The sequence below is a fragment of the Lampetra planeri genome, chromosome 46 (genome assembly GCF_965212315.1).
Source record: "Lampetra planeri chromosome 46, kcLamPlan1.2.h2, whole genome shotgun sequence".
Lineage (NCBI taxonomy): Eukaryota > Metazoa > Chordata > Hyperoartia > Petromyzontiformes > Petromyzontidae > Lampetra > Lampetra planeri.
In genome coordinates, this window is record NC_136152.1 from 1,276,340 (window position 1) to 1,291,582 (window position 15,243).

Consider the following 15,243-nt stretch of genomic DNA (forward strand, 5'->3'; position numbering starts at 1 on the left):
AATTCTTGGAACTCAATCTCAACCAAATTCCACACAAAACTAAAAATGAACGCGATGGATGTTTTTTTGTACAATCGCACAACTTGAATGCCAGAGACAATTAAATCGCCGGGGGGCGAGGGGGGAGTGGGGGCAAATCGTTACACCCCTACTTATAGCTCTGGTGATAATAATGTCCCATGCAAAGCTTTAATCGATTCAAACCTGCTTCGCCCGTTCGCCGAGATCAGACACAATTGACTGCATTCCACGCAACCTTGCCGCGGGCCTGTGTATGTATTACGGTCGCGATCGCACGACACGAAGGATGCCCCATTTCACAAACCCGGTGGCGGTGGATCATCTGCAAGATGCGGCCCCATGCAACCCGCTTAACGATTGAGAGCCTCTCGCCCCATCAGAAATTGCCGCAATGCCAAACGTGTCCACGATCTCCATCAGGTAGAAAATAAGACAATGGAAGGGGAGACAAAGGACGACTCGGCGCAGGGAGGTCGACCTCCCTCCGCGGAAAGTTTCCGCAGTGACGGGGAGATCAACTTATTGCGGTGGCGAGATGTTAACTACCTCGCTTGGTATACAGGAGGTCGTGGGCTCGATCCTGACCCCGACGCCTGCTGTATATTTGGAGTTTGCGGTGTCTCTCTCCCCGAGGTAGCATGCATTTTAATCTGGGTCCTCCAGTTTTTCGCTCCACTTTAGAATCAACGTGCATTAGAGTTATTTGACTGCTGTTAATGTCCACATGATAAGTCACTACCTTTGACCTATTATTTGTGATAGCCAGTTCGCTTCAGAAAGAGAGCTAGGAAACTCAAGTGGGCCTTGCTTGGCAAAATAAAAGAAGTTTAATAGTTTAGTTTTAATTTAGTTCGCGTGGCACAGGAGTGAGAGCCAGGTTCGGCGGCGGTGCTGGGCCCCGAGAAAAATGGCGACGGTGGCCAGTTGAGAGGCCCTTGGTCCAGCGGTGGACCATCTTCTAGGGCAGGGCCTGATGTAACGGCTACAATTTCACATTCAAGTGGTCAAGCACAGAATAACCGCGTCGTCAGCAGTGGCGGAGGTTAATCGCTGCGATGCGTATAAATCGGTGGACCAACGACGACGGCTTGCCACGATCGCGGTGGTGATGATGGCCTTCTGTTTGTTTCTGTGCCGGTGCGCGTACCATCCGGCGTTCTCCAGCAGGTTCCTCTGGATGACAGCCGGCACGCAGCAGCCGTAGTAACCCATGCCGATGTAGGATCGCCAAACCTGGTTCTTGTCCGCAATGGCTCGCAGGTTCGCCAACACCTCGCTCTCACCTGCACAAAAGACAAAGATCCCCCCCCACAGTGTAGTCTTTAAGAGGGGGGTTGGGGGGGCAAGTGGAGTTAGTGAGCAGCACCTGTATATGGAAGGCCGGTCACGGCACGTGAGTGGGGTAGCGAGGCCAGTACCACACCCAGGTCCGTCTTTGTCTCCCCCAATGCTGATGTGTACACACCACACTGGGGGGGGGTACTCGTTTAAGGCTGAGTCGACCTAGAGGCGGCCCAGGACGGGTTCAAACATCCACCACTGTTATTGTTCGCGAACGGGAATTGAACTCGGTTTGCTTGGTTCGTGGCAAAGTGCGCTAATAGCCATTGCACTACTGCTCACCTGCACAGACAAAAACAAAGATAAAGACTCCCCCGTGTAGCCTCAACAGACTGCAGGGGCAAGTGCTGTTAGAGAGCACCTATGAAGGCCGGAACGGTAAACGAGAGGGTGGATGGCCAGCACCACGCCCGACCGCCTTTGTCTCCCCAGTGGCGATGTTTACACACCGCACCAGGTACTCATTTCAGGCTGAGTCGACCTAAGGGAGGCCCAGGACCGGTTCAGATAATCGTCACCGGTGTTGGCCGTGAGCGGGAATCGAACCCGGGTCGCCAGGTTCAAAGCGCAGCGCGCTAACCGCTACACTACCGCTCCCCACTGCAAAGACACACACACACTTAAACCCCGCACGCACGAATGCACACGCACGCATTCCTAGACACTCGTAAACACGCTCGCAAAACAGAAACACACGTGCGCGCACACTCACAGACACATGGGGGGGGGGGGGCACACACAAAGATCCCGTGTAGCCTTAACAGACTGTAGGGGAAAGTGCTGTTAGCGAGCACCTATAAAGGCTGGCACGGCACACGAGGGGGTGGGTGGCCAACACCACGCCCGGCCGCCTTCAAGTCCCTAGTAGCGATGTTTACTACACACCGCACCAGGTACTCATTTGAGGCTGAGTCGACCTCTGGAAGGCCCCCCAGGACCGGTTCAGATAATCGTCACCGGTGTTGGCCGTGGGCGTAAATCGAACCCCGGTCCGCCAGGTTCGTAGCGCACAAACATTTCACGGACTCTTTGGGGCGAGTGCTGCGAGTTCGCAGCATCTACGAAGGAGCACTTTAGGCAACACCACGCCTGGACACCACCGGTGTCTCCCCACTGGCGATTTTGTCCGCACCAGGGTACGGACACTCCGTTTGAGGCCGAGTCGACCTAGGGGAGAGGGGGGCGCACGATCGGATTCAGCTAATCGCCACTGGCCGGTGGTGGCGTCCGTGAGCGGGAATTGAACTTCGCGTCGCCAGGGGGGGGGGGGTGGGGGGGGTGGTTCGTGGTGCAGCGGCGCCGACCGCAGCGCCACCGCTCCCCTACGAAAACACGCTCGCACACAACACGCCCGTGTGCCCGCTCACACGCAAAGGTCAGCCGTGGGCATCCGGCTCCAGTTGTGGTCGTGAGGGCTGGGTGGGGGCAGGCAGCACCAGTTGTGGCCGGGGACATCGCTGCTGTGCGTACCCATTTGGAATGTGCGTTTTGAATGCAAGGGGGAGGGCGGGAAGGAGAGGCTGGATTTGTGGGCAGTGTTTAGCGTGGAAGCAGAAGTGTGGTCGGGCCAAAGGCGCGACAAAAACCTGGTTCGATTCCAGGCCCGTGGCTAACGTCAGCGAGCAAGTGAAATCTGAACCGGTTCTGGGTGGCACTCCCCCTTCACGAGCCTGCACCGACCTATCTATGAACCTGGCGGCATGGAGGGAAAGAAATAAGATGCGTAGGAGCGGCATGATCATACTGATGATGATGATGCTGGTGAGGTGTAGGACAACGATGGCGATGAAGAAGATGCTGATGACGTGAAAGATTGATGATGACGCTGCGAATTCTCCTGCTGCTACTGCTGCCGATGTTGATCACCCACCCAAGCCACGGCGTGCATCACTCAGGGTGGAGGTGAACTTGACTTGGAATGAGACCCGGGGATCGTCTTTACGAAGTTCACCCCGGGCACGGAGGGGGATTAAAGGGGGGAGGGTGAGGGGGATGGGTGGTGGAGCAGTGTTTTATTGACGTGTGTGGCTCACAAACAGCGCGAGCGTGCCACGTGACAACCACATTGCACCTACTGTAGAATGCTCTCAAGCAAGCCTCGTCCAGACCACCATCGCTCCACAAGGAGCGGGGCTCCCATCTCATTGTCCAGACCACCATCGCCCCACGTGGAGCTGAGCTCCCATCTCATTGTCCAGACCACCATGGCCCCACACGGAGCTGGGCTCCCATCTCCTTGTCCAGACCACCATCGCTCCACAACGAGCCGAGCTCCCATCTCATTGTCCAGACCACCATCGCCCCACGTGGAGCTGAGCTCCCATCTCATTGTCCAGACCACCATGGCCCCACACGGAGCTGGGCTCCCATCTCCTTGTCCAGACCACCATCGCTCCACAAGGAGCGGGGCTCCCATCTCATTGTCCAGACCACCATCGCCCCACACGGAGCTGGGCTCCCATCTCCTTGTCCAGACCACCATCGCTCCACAACGAGCCGAGCTCCCATCTCATTGTCCAGACCACCATCGCCCCACACGGAGCTGGGCTCCCATCTCCTTGTCCAGACCACCATCGCTCCACAAGGTGCTGGGCTGCTATCTCCTTGTTCAGACCACCATCAAGTCCCACGAGGAGTTGGGTTTCATCTCCGCCCAAAGAGCCGGCCACCTGGCCACGTCCTGCCACATCGACCTCATGCATCCACTGGACAGCAGTGGGAAAAGGAGCCTCATAGCTCATGGGATTCCTCCAGCTTGAATTAATATTTTGAGTCAGATTCCCGTAGCCTTCGCCTGACTCGCCAGCCTCCACGTCAAGTTTCGAGTTTATTTTTGCTCAACCGGACGAGAGCTCAAGTGGCCAGGATGAGTCTCGTTTTGTAAGAGTGACCCCGGGGCAACAGTCTGCCAGTAGGTGGACAGCGATTGCTGCGATGTTGTGCTGCAATCCCCCGCGAGTAATTTGTGGTGTCATTTCAACGTGTCGTGTTGCTAAATCAGAATACCACCGACGACAGAAGCAGGGCTACCACGCAAAATCGGAGATGGCAAACGGTGCCGCTTAATGCCGACTCAACAAACCAGATCATGGGACCTCCTTTGCCAGTACCAAAATATAAGAATAGGTTTTTCCCATTTTTTCTGGCAAAAAAACAGGTGTTAAGTTGTTAATACACCAAACTGAAATCTTTTTTTTAAATAATATATGCTGTCTTCCCGACAGACCTGGTCTTCACCCGAGGACGGCTGCTTGCGTTGTGGCCGAAACGTCGTGAGAATTATTTTATAATGTTTTATTATTATTATTATTTTATTATTTCCATTCTACGTGACTTTACCGAAAGAACCAAGAAGATGAATCCCTGCAGTCACGAAAGCTTTAAATCGAAATATATGCATTGTCCTTGAAACTGATTGGTCCACACCAGAGACAGCTTTCTTTTGAGCCTCGTCTCAAACGGCGTACAGCTGTACGCCTTTTGGCGTCCTCTGGTCTAACAAAAGAAAGCCGTCTCTGGTGTGGACCAATCAAGGACAATGCATATATTAAAGTGTTTTTTTGTTTGCATTCTGACCACAAGCATTGTGGTTAATGCAGACATGATTCCTTATAAAAAAAGGTTTCAGTTTGGTGTTTTAACAACTTAACACCTGTTTTGCTGCCAGAAAAATAGGCTAAAGACCTATTCTCAACAAACCAGTTGAATGTTTCCGTGGATTAAAATCACTCGCCCATTAAAACAAGCAAAGTCCGCCATTCGCCCATCACTCAACCACCACGCGCACTTAGTTAATCGCTCACAGGTCACCCATCATCACACGCGCGTCTCTCTGGACTCGGTTGTGTGATGGGTTCCGGGGTTACGTGGGTTTATGGCCACGGACGAGAATTTGGACAGCTGGCACTCGAGAACAAAAACAGACCAGATTGTCACCAATGACTCATCCAATACGCACACACACAGATCGATACGGAGATACGCAGAATCAAAGATACACACACGAGCAGTAGAAACCACGCAGTACTCCCCCCGTCTAACCAAACCAGAGGTCCCATTCCCAAACAATGCAAAGCCCCCCCCCCCAACACAACAACAGAATACTCAATACCGCCTCCACCAAAAAACTTACTACACCGTATTCCCAACATCAGGCAGCATTCCCTTAGTGCGTAAGGCCCCCCCTCACCCCATCTAACCGCAACGGGGCCTTGACCCAAAGTGACCTCGTGGGTCTCGCGCCGCTTCGCTTGCCGGCCCCATGACTCATACCAATCTGGGGTGCGAGAGCAGGGGGTGTAGACGGGGGTGTGTTTGAAGGGGATATTTATAAGGGGGGGCTTGGGGGAGGGGAATGTCTGGCAAGGGTGTCTGGAATGCGGGTGTTTTTTTGTGGAGTGAGAGAGAGGGGGGGGCCTGTGGGAGAGGGGGGCGAGTTTGGGGGAGGGTGTTTGCGTGCAGTATGCATAGCTGGTCAACCCGTACGGTCTACCCCGTATTGCTGTAGAGGGAAATTGAGTTTTCAGGTCCATACGGCAAATAGCCGTTTTAATACGGGCAATTTTTATTTTTGGTCTATTTGTTTGTGTTCCTCCCGAGTGATGGGACTTTGTAGGATGAACGTTGAGATTTATGATTCAAGAGCCGAATGGCTCACAGGGCTATACCTAATAAATGAACTTGACCTTGATTTATAAGGTGCACGGGGTGACCAATGAGGGTGCGAGTTAGTCTGTAATAAGGTAGGGCACCGATAAGGGGTTGAGTGTGTGGTGGACAACGTCCTTCGTGAAGGGGGTGCGTCGCGAGCGGGTGAGTGCACCTAGCCTGGCACAAAGCGAGCGTTGCGGTCACGTCACCGCCACGCGGGTGGTGAATAGCGGGCGTTGTGTGGTGGAATGAGGTGAGCGGCGATGCGTTTGTGGAGCAGAGTGGTGGAGGCGTTTGTTTTGGAGCGTGCGGGGTTGAGTGTGCGGGGTTGAGTGTGCGGGGTTGAGTGTGCGGGGTTGAGTGTGCGGTGTGCGAGGGGAGCGTCGCGTGTGCTCGTGGGGGGCGAGGTGCAGTGCGTGGTGGTGCGTTTGGGGGGGGGGGCGGTAATGTTGGGTTCGTGGCTTGAGGTCTGTGTATGCGAGTGGGGAGCGGTGGTGTAGCGGTCAGCGCGCTGCGCTACGAACCCGGCGACCCGAGTTCGATTCCCGCTCACGGTCAACGATTATCTGAATCGGTTCTGGGCATCCCCTAGGTCGACTCAGCCTCAAATGAGTACCTGGTGCGGTTTGTAAACATAACCACTGGGGAGGCAAAGGCGGCCGGGCGTGGTTCTGGCAGCCCACCCCCTCGTGTGCCGTGCCGGCCTTCATAGGTGCTACTCGCTAACAGCACTTGCCCCAACAGTCTGTTAAGGCTATACGGGGGATCTTTGTCTTTCGTTTGTGTTGACGGGCATAGCTCGTGAATGTGTCGGTGTGCGATTGGGGCCACTTACCCCAGGCGTCTTTTAAGGCTATACGGGGGACCTTTGTCTTTGTCATGTGTGGGATGTCGGATTTGTTTCTGTTGGAATGAACTCAGGGGATGGGGGGGGGTTACTGCGAGCGAGGTTGCGATGCGGCAGAGGACACGGAGGAGAGAGACCTGCAGATGCCTCTCGAGGGTGAGGGGGTGGGGGGTTGTGGGGGAAGGGGCGGGGCTGCGGGGGCGTGTCTCCACAACGCTTCCCATTGGCCATCTCGAAAACACGCGGGGGACACACCTCCCAGTGGGAATGTGACCACGTGTGAAATGGGGTTGGGGGGAGTTGCAGTGGAGGGGTCAAAGATAAAGCTCCCCCGTATAGCCTTCATAGGCTGTTTGGGCGAGCACGAGGGGGTGGGTGGCCAGCACTACGCCCGGCCGCCTTTGCCTCCCCAGTGGTGCTGTTTACACACCGCACCAGGTACCAGAGGTGTGGACTCGAGTCATGTGACTTGGACTCGAGTCAGACTCGAGTCATGAATTTGATGACTTGCGACTCGACTTGGACTTGCATAACAATGACTTTGTCCCACCTATGAGATGTGGACTCGAGTCATGTGACTTGGACTCGAGTCAGACTCGAGTCATGAATTTGATGACTTGCGACTCGACTTGGACTTGCATAACAATGACTTTGTCCCACCTCTGCCAGGTACCCACTTGGGGTTGAGTCGACCTAGGGGAGGCCCGGGACCGGTCCAGATAATCGCGTTGGCCGGAGTTGAATTCAGGTCGCCGAGTTGGTGACGCACTCGGGGTCAACCTCCGATTAGGCCGGTTGGCTCCGTACGGTGCGAAGGAAGTTCAACGTACGGTACTTGGAGAAAATGTTCATGGCTGGGGATGACTCCAAAATATGGAGAAACACGTGGATTAGACATTTAGGTTGCTCAGCAAGTGGGGGGGGGGGATTGGGCAGGACGCGTCATTGCCAGAGGGATTTAATGTCCCCCTGTGGTCGAGAATAACAACTGCTGAGTGGCAGCCAAAGATTGAGAAATCGGCTGTACGAGGAGAGGGGTTTGTGGGTGGGGGGTCACCCCATCCCGGAGACGGAGCGACGAGACTCGGCTCGTGTTCCGTGCCGGGTGTATTTCGGATCGCAGGATCCCATTTGACATGCTGACGTCTCGGGGAGGCTTCATCCAAGCAGTGGATTGCTCGCGTTGCTGACGTTGCTGATGAAGATGATGAAGGTGATGACGATGATGATGATCTTGACAGCCAGGTTAAATCTTCTTCTTGGTTCTTTCGGTAAAGTAACGTAGAATGGAAATAATAAAGTAATAAAAATAAAACATAATAAAATAATTATTTTATTATGTTTATGATGTTTTATTTGTATTATTTTATTATTTCCATTCTACGTGACTTTACCGAAAGAACCAAGAAGATGAATCCCTGCAGTCACGAAAGCTTTAAATCGAAAGCCAGGTTAAAATGAGAGAAACATAAGCGGGAATAGCGAAAGTGGGGGGGGAGGAAGAGACGGGGGGGGGGGGGGAGTTGAGGATTGGGTAGTGGGTGGTGACTGGGGGTCGCAATCCCGTTACTACCTTTAGAGGCGATCACTCGCTCACACCCCCCCCCCCTCGCGACCCCTACCACCCCTCGGGGGCTCAAAACGGGGAACTCGTTCCGGCTCGAGCCGGTTCGGGGCACACAGGAGACTTAAGTTCTCTCAGCCGCCCTAGCAGCAAATACTCCCCACACCCACCCACACCATACCCCCCACACCCCCCACACCCAGCCCCCCCGCGATTCCACGCATTGTCTAACGATGCTGATGAGCTACCGAACGACAAAACCCGGCCCAGAGCGTTGCTCGTGTCGAACCGATCGCTGCCGGAATGATGCGTTGTGCCGCAAGGCCACATGGCTGACGGGATGTGTCAAAATAAAAAAAGGTGTTGTTGTGTTTTATGTGGGATGAAGAGACTTGTGAAGGGAGCCGTCTTGCCAGCTTATTTATTGTTTGTTTTTTAGATTCCTCCACAGAGACACGCGAATGATTATAACAATTGTTGAATAGAACGATAATTATCGTCGATTATAATCAATACAAATGTGTGGTCAACATAGCGGCCTCTAGCGGCTGCAGGGGTTTAATGAACCCATTACAAGCGCGAGCTTTAAAGGTCGATCATCATCACCCGTCATGGGTCCATCCACTGCTGGATGAAGCCCACCCCCCACTTCAAGCCGCCACCATCTCACGAATCCACTCAGCTCCTGCACGCGTTCCCATTTCCTCGCTCCATCTCCGCGTGAAGCACGTCTGCTCGGCGGACCAATCAGAACCGATTAATTGATCCATCACCATCATCATCATCATCCACCCATAGTTGCACCCCCTAATTAGTGTGTCCACAGCCTCCAGTGTTGCAAAGTGAAGTCTACCGAGGAGATGGAGCGGTGAAATCAGCTCGCGTGCAACAACAGCCGCTCGGCGGGTTATTCCACCCCAGGGGATCGTAAGTTAGCAAGGCGACGGCTCGCAGTTAAGAGGTCCGCATCCAGCAGCGGATAGATCACGGCTGATGGCTTCGAAGATTACCTGCAGTGGTAAGGGTGAAAGACAGCATTGGGCGAGAGGGTAGTGGCACGGGGGATAGCTTTGGGGAGGGGGCCGGGGGAAGGTTGGATGGGGTGGCTTATTGCCCCCCCACCACCCTCAATGAATCATTGAAAATTTGACAAAGCCACAACTGCGATTGGCAGGCTGCGCGCGAATTGTTGGTGTCGCAAGCGTGAAGAGAGGTGGGGGGGGTGGGGGGGGGGCACTTGGCCCGCGATAAGGACGCCTGAACGAGTTTTACCCCTGGCTGGCCCCGTGTCTCTGCGGAGCGTTTGGACCCCGTGGGCACCGGTGGAATTGAGCGGAGTCATGACAATTGTGGGAGACACGGGAGGGGAGAGGGGGGGTGGCGGGCGGCCACATCACAACGGCAGTGACGAGAGAGATGGAGCTGTCGCCGATAACCGCCAATGGCAAAGGTCGCCTCCCCCCCATCTACCTGTGCGTGCCGGGCGAAGAGCCACGTGTGGAGTGCGGTGGGGGAGACCTTGAACAATGAGTAGCGGCGAGGGGGGGGTTCCGAACCTTGAACCCCACAGGGTTAGCGGTCAGTGGGGTCTCACGAGCACACGCAAGCCATCGGGCACCTTTTGATCCCACCTGGACACGGTGCTCACCTTGAAGGGGATTTTGGGGCTCGCGTTTTGGGGCTTTGCGCAGAGATTTGCGGAGCTGCCGGTCAAGGCCGCTTGGACGGCGAGGTGGAAACTGCGGTACAGCAATTGGACTCTTGAATCGATCTGTGCGGAGTGACGAGCGCGATCTATGTACATCGCGTGCGCGATGGGGTTGTCTCCGGGTGCTTCACTTTCCTTCCATAGGGGAAGTCAACCACCTCATTACGTAAGGAGACGGCCAAACAACGCAATGGAGCAAAGTCCTCTTGTTGGCTCGGCGAGGCTTCCCTCGGGTCAGAATTTACGTTGCGAGACCCGAAGAGGAAAACGAGGATCATCATCCTCACAGTGGGCCTTGGCGGGGGGAGACACGTGCAGGGCACGTCCCTGGCCAAGCAGAAGGGATGACGACGACGACGACTGGTGGTCGAGAATAAAAACGGAGTGGCAGCTAAAGGAGGGACGACGCCCAAGGAGAGATGGAGCGACGAGGTCAAGCTCGTGGGCAGATGCTGGATGGAACAAAACGACAAAGACCCCCCCCCCCGTGTAGCCTTAACAGACTGTTGGGGCAAGTGCTGTTAGCGAGCACCTACGAAGGCCGGCACGGCACACGAGGGGGTGGGTGGCCTGCACCACCAGGACCGGTTCAAATAATTATCGTCACGGGTGTTGGTGGTAGCCGTGAGCAGGAATCTAAACCGGTGTCATCGGGTTCGTAGCGCAGTGCGCAAACCGCTGCACCACCGCTCTCCATGGACACCCACAGACTCATGAGACACTCAGAGCCACATAGACCTACGTAGGGTAACAAACGCTGCATCGCAGGATCGCGAGACGGCGACAGCTTTGAGAGGCTTTCATCCAGCAGTGGATTGATCATGGCAACCCCTGAACACTGACGACTCGCCAGGGACGTGAACATTCAGAGATGCGGATGAACAATCGATCCCTAAACTAAACCGCACATGCATCAAATAGCTGGGGCTAGACTCTATGGCGTTTGCGAGTTGTATCGGTCGTATGCAGTGGGTTCACGTGACGCCATCCCATCCACTAGAGGCCCGCTACGTTCGCCACAATGTCAACAGTGATAATGATCGATTATGACAAAGAAGATCCGAGATGCAGGGAGGGAGGCAGCCGGTCGCTCCAGGGGTGCGGGTATAAATGGCCGTGTCAGACAGAGCCGGCAACACGGAGATCCTGGGTTCAACTCAGCTCTGGATTTCAACCACACAACCGGGTTAAACCGGATTCTCGAGAGTAGCGAGTTGATAATCTGAGCCCCCCCCCCCCGTCACAAAATAATTCACGCGAACACCCACAGACCCCGACATTGGAGGCCCATAGACAATGCCGTAGACCAAGTTGGAATATTAAAATGGGTTCCCGCGTGTAGCGGAGTTGATGATCTCGGCCCCGCTCACCAAGGACTCCAGAAAGAAGGAAAACAAACAAAAATCCCACCCAACCAAATGAAATTTGGGTTTCACCTGATTTGACAGAAGGGGCCAATTTGACTGGGAGTTGGCATCATTTTTCCGAGGCTATTGTCTGCTACAAGGTGGTTGTCGTCGGTCCACTGCCTGCTGCAGGTTGAAAGCTTTAAGCTAGCTATATATATATATTTTTTATAATCAAAACTATTATTTAAATTTTACCAGGTAAGGCCCGCTTAGCTATATAGCTATTTTTTTCAGAAGCAACCTGGCCACAAATGATAGCTCAACGAAGTTGCTTATCACGTGGCAATGTATAGCAGCCAAGAACTCTCCACGCATGCTTCTAAATGTGGAGAAAACTCCACGCAACCACGGGGAGAGAGACACGCAAACTCCAAATATACACGACCTCCTGTTTACCCGGCGAGGTGGTGAACATCTCGCCACCGTGGAGCCCACGCTGGCGTGTGTAACCAGGCGAGGTGCCTCTAACAAAGACCAGGATAGATTGTACATTGCAAAAAAGAGTTGCGAGCTGCAAGAGTTGTACCAAACTGCAGCGTCTGCCAATCTCTCCTGGGACCGTCAACACGGCCACCACCACCAGCAGCAGCAGCAGCAATTGCGAAAAAAATTGAGAGAGAGAGCGAGAAAACAAATGAAAATGAGATTCAGGAATGTGCAGCCTCCCACCCTCCTCCCCTCTCACTCATCCCCCGACCCCGCCCCCTCAAGTTCACGGTCTCCAGACTGTGCAAAACAAACCCCCATAAAAAAGCGAGACTTTCCAACGGCTTGGGGAGTAATTCATCGAGCAGTGGATTGATCATGGCTGCGGCTGATGATGATAATAAACGACGACAGCACCACGCCCGGCCGCCTTTGTCTCCACAATGTTGATGTTTACGCACCACCGCGCCGGGTACTCATTTTAGGGCCGAGTCAACCTAAGGGACGCTCCAATACTGGTGCAGGTGGCCACGAGCAGGAATGGAACTCGGGTGCCTGGGTTCGTAGTCGCGCAAGCTCGCTAACCACCGCACCCACCGTTCTCCATAAATGCACAGCCAGACAAGTACACTCAAAAAAATCACTTAACGCCGACACAAAAGACAAAGGTCGCCCGTGTAGCCTTAACAGACCGGAGGAGCAAGTGCTGTTAGCAAGTAGCGCCTATGAAGGCCGGCACACGGCACACTTTTCGAGGTGGGTGGCTAGCACCGTTCCCCGGCCGCCTTTGTCTCCATCGTGGCGCAGCGAGCAAACCACCGCGCGACCACTCGTTACGCACACAAACACACACGCACGACGATTGACCACGGGCTATTATAATAATATACAGATCCATACGCATAGACACGGGACTCGCATTAGACAAGGTGGGTGGGTGCGGGGTCAAGTTATACGGATTTCTCTCATGTCGCTTTGACGGGGGGGGGGGGGGGGGCGCATCCTTAGGGGCCAAGTCGCCTCTGTTGAACCCCCTTGGTGGGGGGTGGGGGCTGGAGGGGGGGGGGCTCGCGGTGGCCAGCCTTCAAATGGGGTAAACAGGGATCCGGAGAAAACTGGTTCAAGGGGGTTTAAATCGGGGTGTCTGCCCAGCAGACGGCTCCTCACAGCACCGCCTATAAATACAGCGAGTCTCACGCACTCTCACGCGCACTCGCGCGCACTCGCACGCACTCTCGCGCGCACTCTCACGCACTCTCACGCGAAGCACGAGGACATATTAGGGTTGGTCAAATCGGGGGCTTTGTTCCGCAACCGGTTACCGCACGGGAGAGAAAACCGGTTGCAAACCGGTTACCCGTTTTCCGCACGGTATCGATTATAATATGTTGTGTGCACGTGACGGTTGAGCGTTCTTAACGGAGATTCGAATGCAGCTTCTGCCAGGTGTGGAGTGTCGGGTCAGAGGCGCTGGACTTGCAGTGCAGAAGTCGGCCGGTTCGACTCCCATCTCGACAGTTGAAAGGACGAGGGGGGGGCACGTTTCTTAAACTGCCCCCCACCCTGCCCCCCCACCCTGCCCCCCACCCTGCCCCCCACCCTGCCCCCCACCCTGCCCCCCACCTCGCCCCCCCACCTCGCCCCCCCACCTCGCCCCCCCACCTCGCCCCCCACCCAGCAGTTGTTCACGGGTTCGCCCACCGCAGCTCACGAACACAGCAGGTCGCGTCCAGTGATGGGGGGCAAATTGCGGGTACGTCCACCTCTATAAAAAAAACATGCTTGTGATCCGCGTGGAAGAGTAGGCCAAAGACTCGACAGCGTTCCCCAATTACGGGAGGCGGACACCTTCCTTCCGCCATCAACGGCGCGAGCCGGGCAATTGCAGGGCCGGTTAACACGCCGTAACTTCGCCCGTGCCAATCCGTGCATTCGTTACGTAAATCCCACTCATTTCGGTTGCCGGTTCATGGCTTTCGGGAACAGTTAGCGATTCTGAAAAGCGAATCCAGGTCGGATTTTTGTATCCCTCTCCTAAGGCCGATGAGTTAATCCATGCCGACTTTTGGGTGCAACTTCTGAAGATTCGAGGTCGGGTCTCCCCCCCCCTCCAGCCCCCGTTCGACCCCCCCCCCCACCACCACAATCCCCACCCCGCATCACGCGGCTCGGATTGAGCCGCAGTGAGCCAAACACAAAGCGGATAAAGGAGACGAATCATTATTATTCACAGCCAGGGCACACACAGCAGGGACGGGGGGGCTGGGGGGCGGGGGGGGGGGGGGCTGGGGGGCGGGCTTGGGGGCGGGGGGGGGCTGGGGGAGGGGCTGGGGGAGGGGCTGGGGCGATCGGTGGGGGGGGGCGTTCTCTATCCACCGCTGGATGACCGGCTCATGGTCTGCTAAAGTTCTCTCTCTCGTGGTCCCATCGCATCTTCCCATCGTGGTCATCGTGGTCACTTAGGGTCACGCGATGTGGTCACTCGGGAGACGCCCCCATAGAGGGGGGCGGGGGGATGGGCAAAGTTAGCGGGAGAGATCGTGACGGAATTGTTAATTGGGAGCAGGATGATGATGATGATGTCAGTGTTGGCAGCCGTGATAACGGGGTGGCCAGCACCACGCCCGACCGCCTTTGTATCCCCAATACCATACACAACAATAACAACCGACACTCGCCGCTTAGTGACAGTGACGTCACCACGGCGCCAGTGCCAGGCTAGGTACACTTCGTCATTCTCGCTTTGTGTTTAATATCACGCTCGCGTAACTCTTTTCTCATGGCCATTCCCACACTCCCCCCCCCTCTCTCTTCATCTCCCACGCGCTCCCCCCCCTCTCTCCATCTCCCACACGCTCCCCCCCCCCTCCTCTCCATCTCCCACACGCCCCCCCCTCTCTCCATCTCCCACACGCTCCCCCCCCCTCCTCTCCATCTCCCACACGCCCCCCCCCCTCTCCATCTCCCACGCGCTCCCCCCCCCCCTCCTCTCCATCTCCTACGCGCCCCCCCCCCTCCTCTCCATCTCCCACGCGCTCCCCCCCCTCCATCTCCCACACGCTCCCCCCCCCCTCCTCTCCATCTCCCACACGCTCCCCCCCCCCCTCCTCTCCATCTCCCACGCGCTCCCCCCCCCCCCTCCTCTCCATCTCCCACACGCTCCCCCCCCCCTCCTCTCCATCTCCCACACGCTCTCCCCCCCCCTCCTCTCCATCTCCCACGCGCTCCCCCCCCCTCCTCTCCATCTCCCACGCCCTCCCCCCCCCCCCTCCTCTCC

The 15,243-nt window shown here is 55.8% G+C and overlaps 1 protein-coding gene across 1 annotated transcript in view; it reads right to left on the reverse strand.

Moving 5' to 3' along the window:
- The window catches only part of GLDC (glycine decarboxylase), a 39,568-nt gene that overhangs the window by 21,126 nt on the left and 3,199 nt on the right, over positions 1–15,243 (reverse strand). Inside the window, exon 3 of the mRNA XM_078615125.1 lies at positions 1,169–1,304. Within this exon, the coding sequence (XP_078471251.1) occupies positions 1,169–1,304 (136 nt within the window). The remainder of the gene's footprint in view (positions 1–1,168; positions 1,305–15,243) is intronic.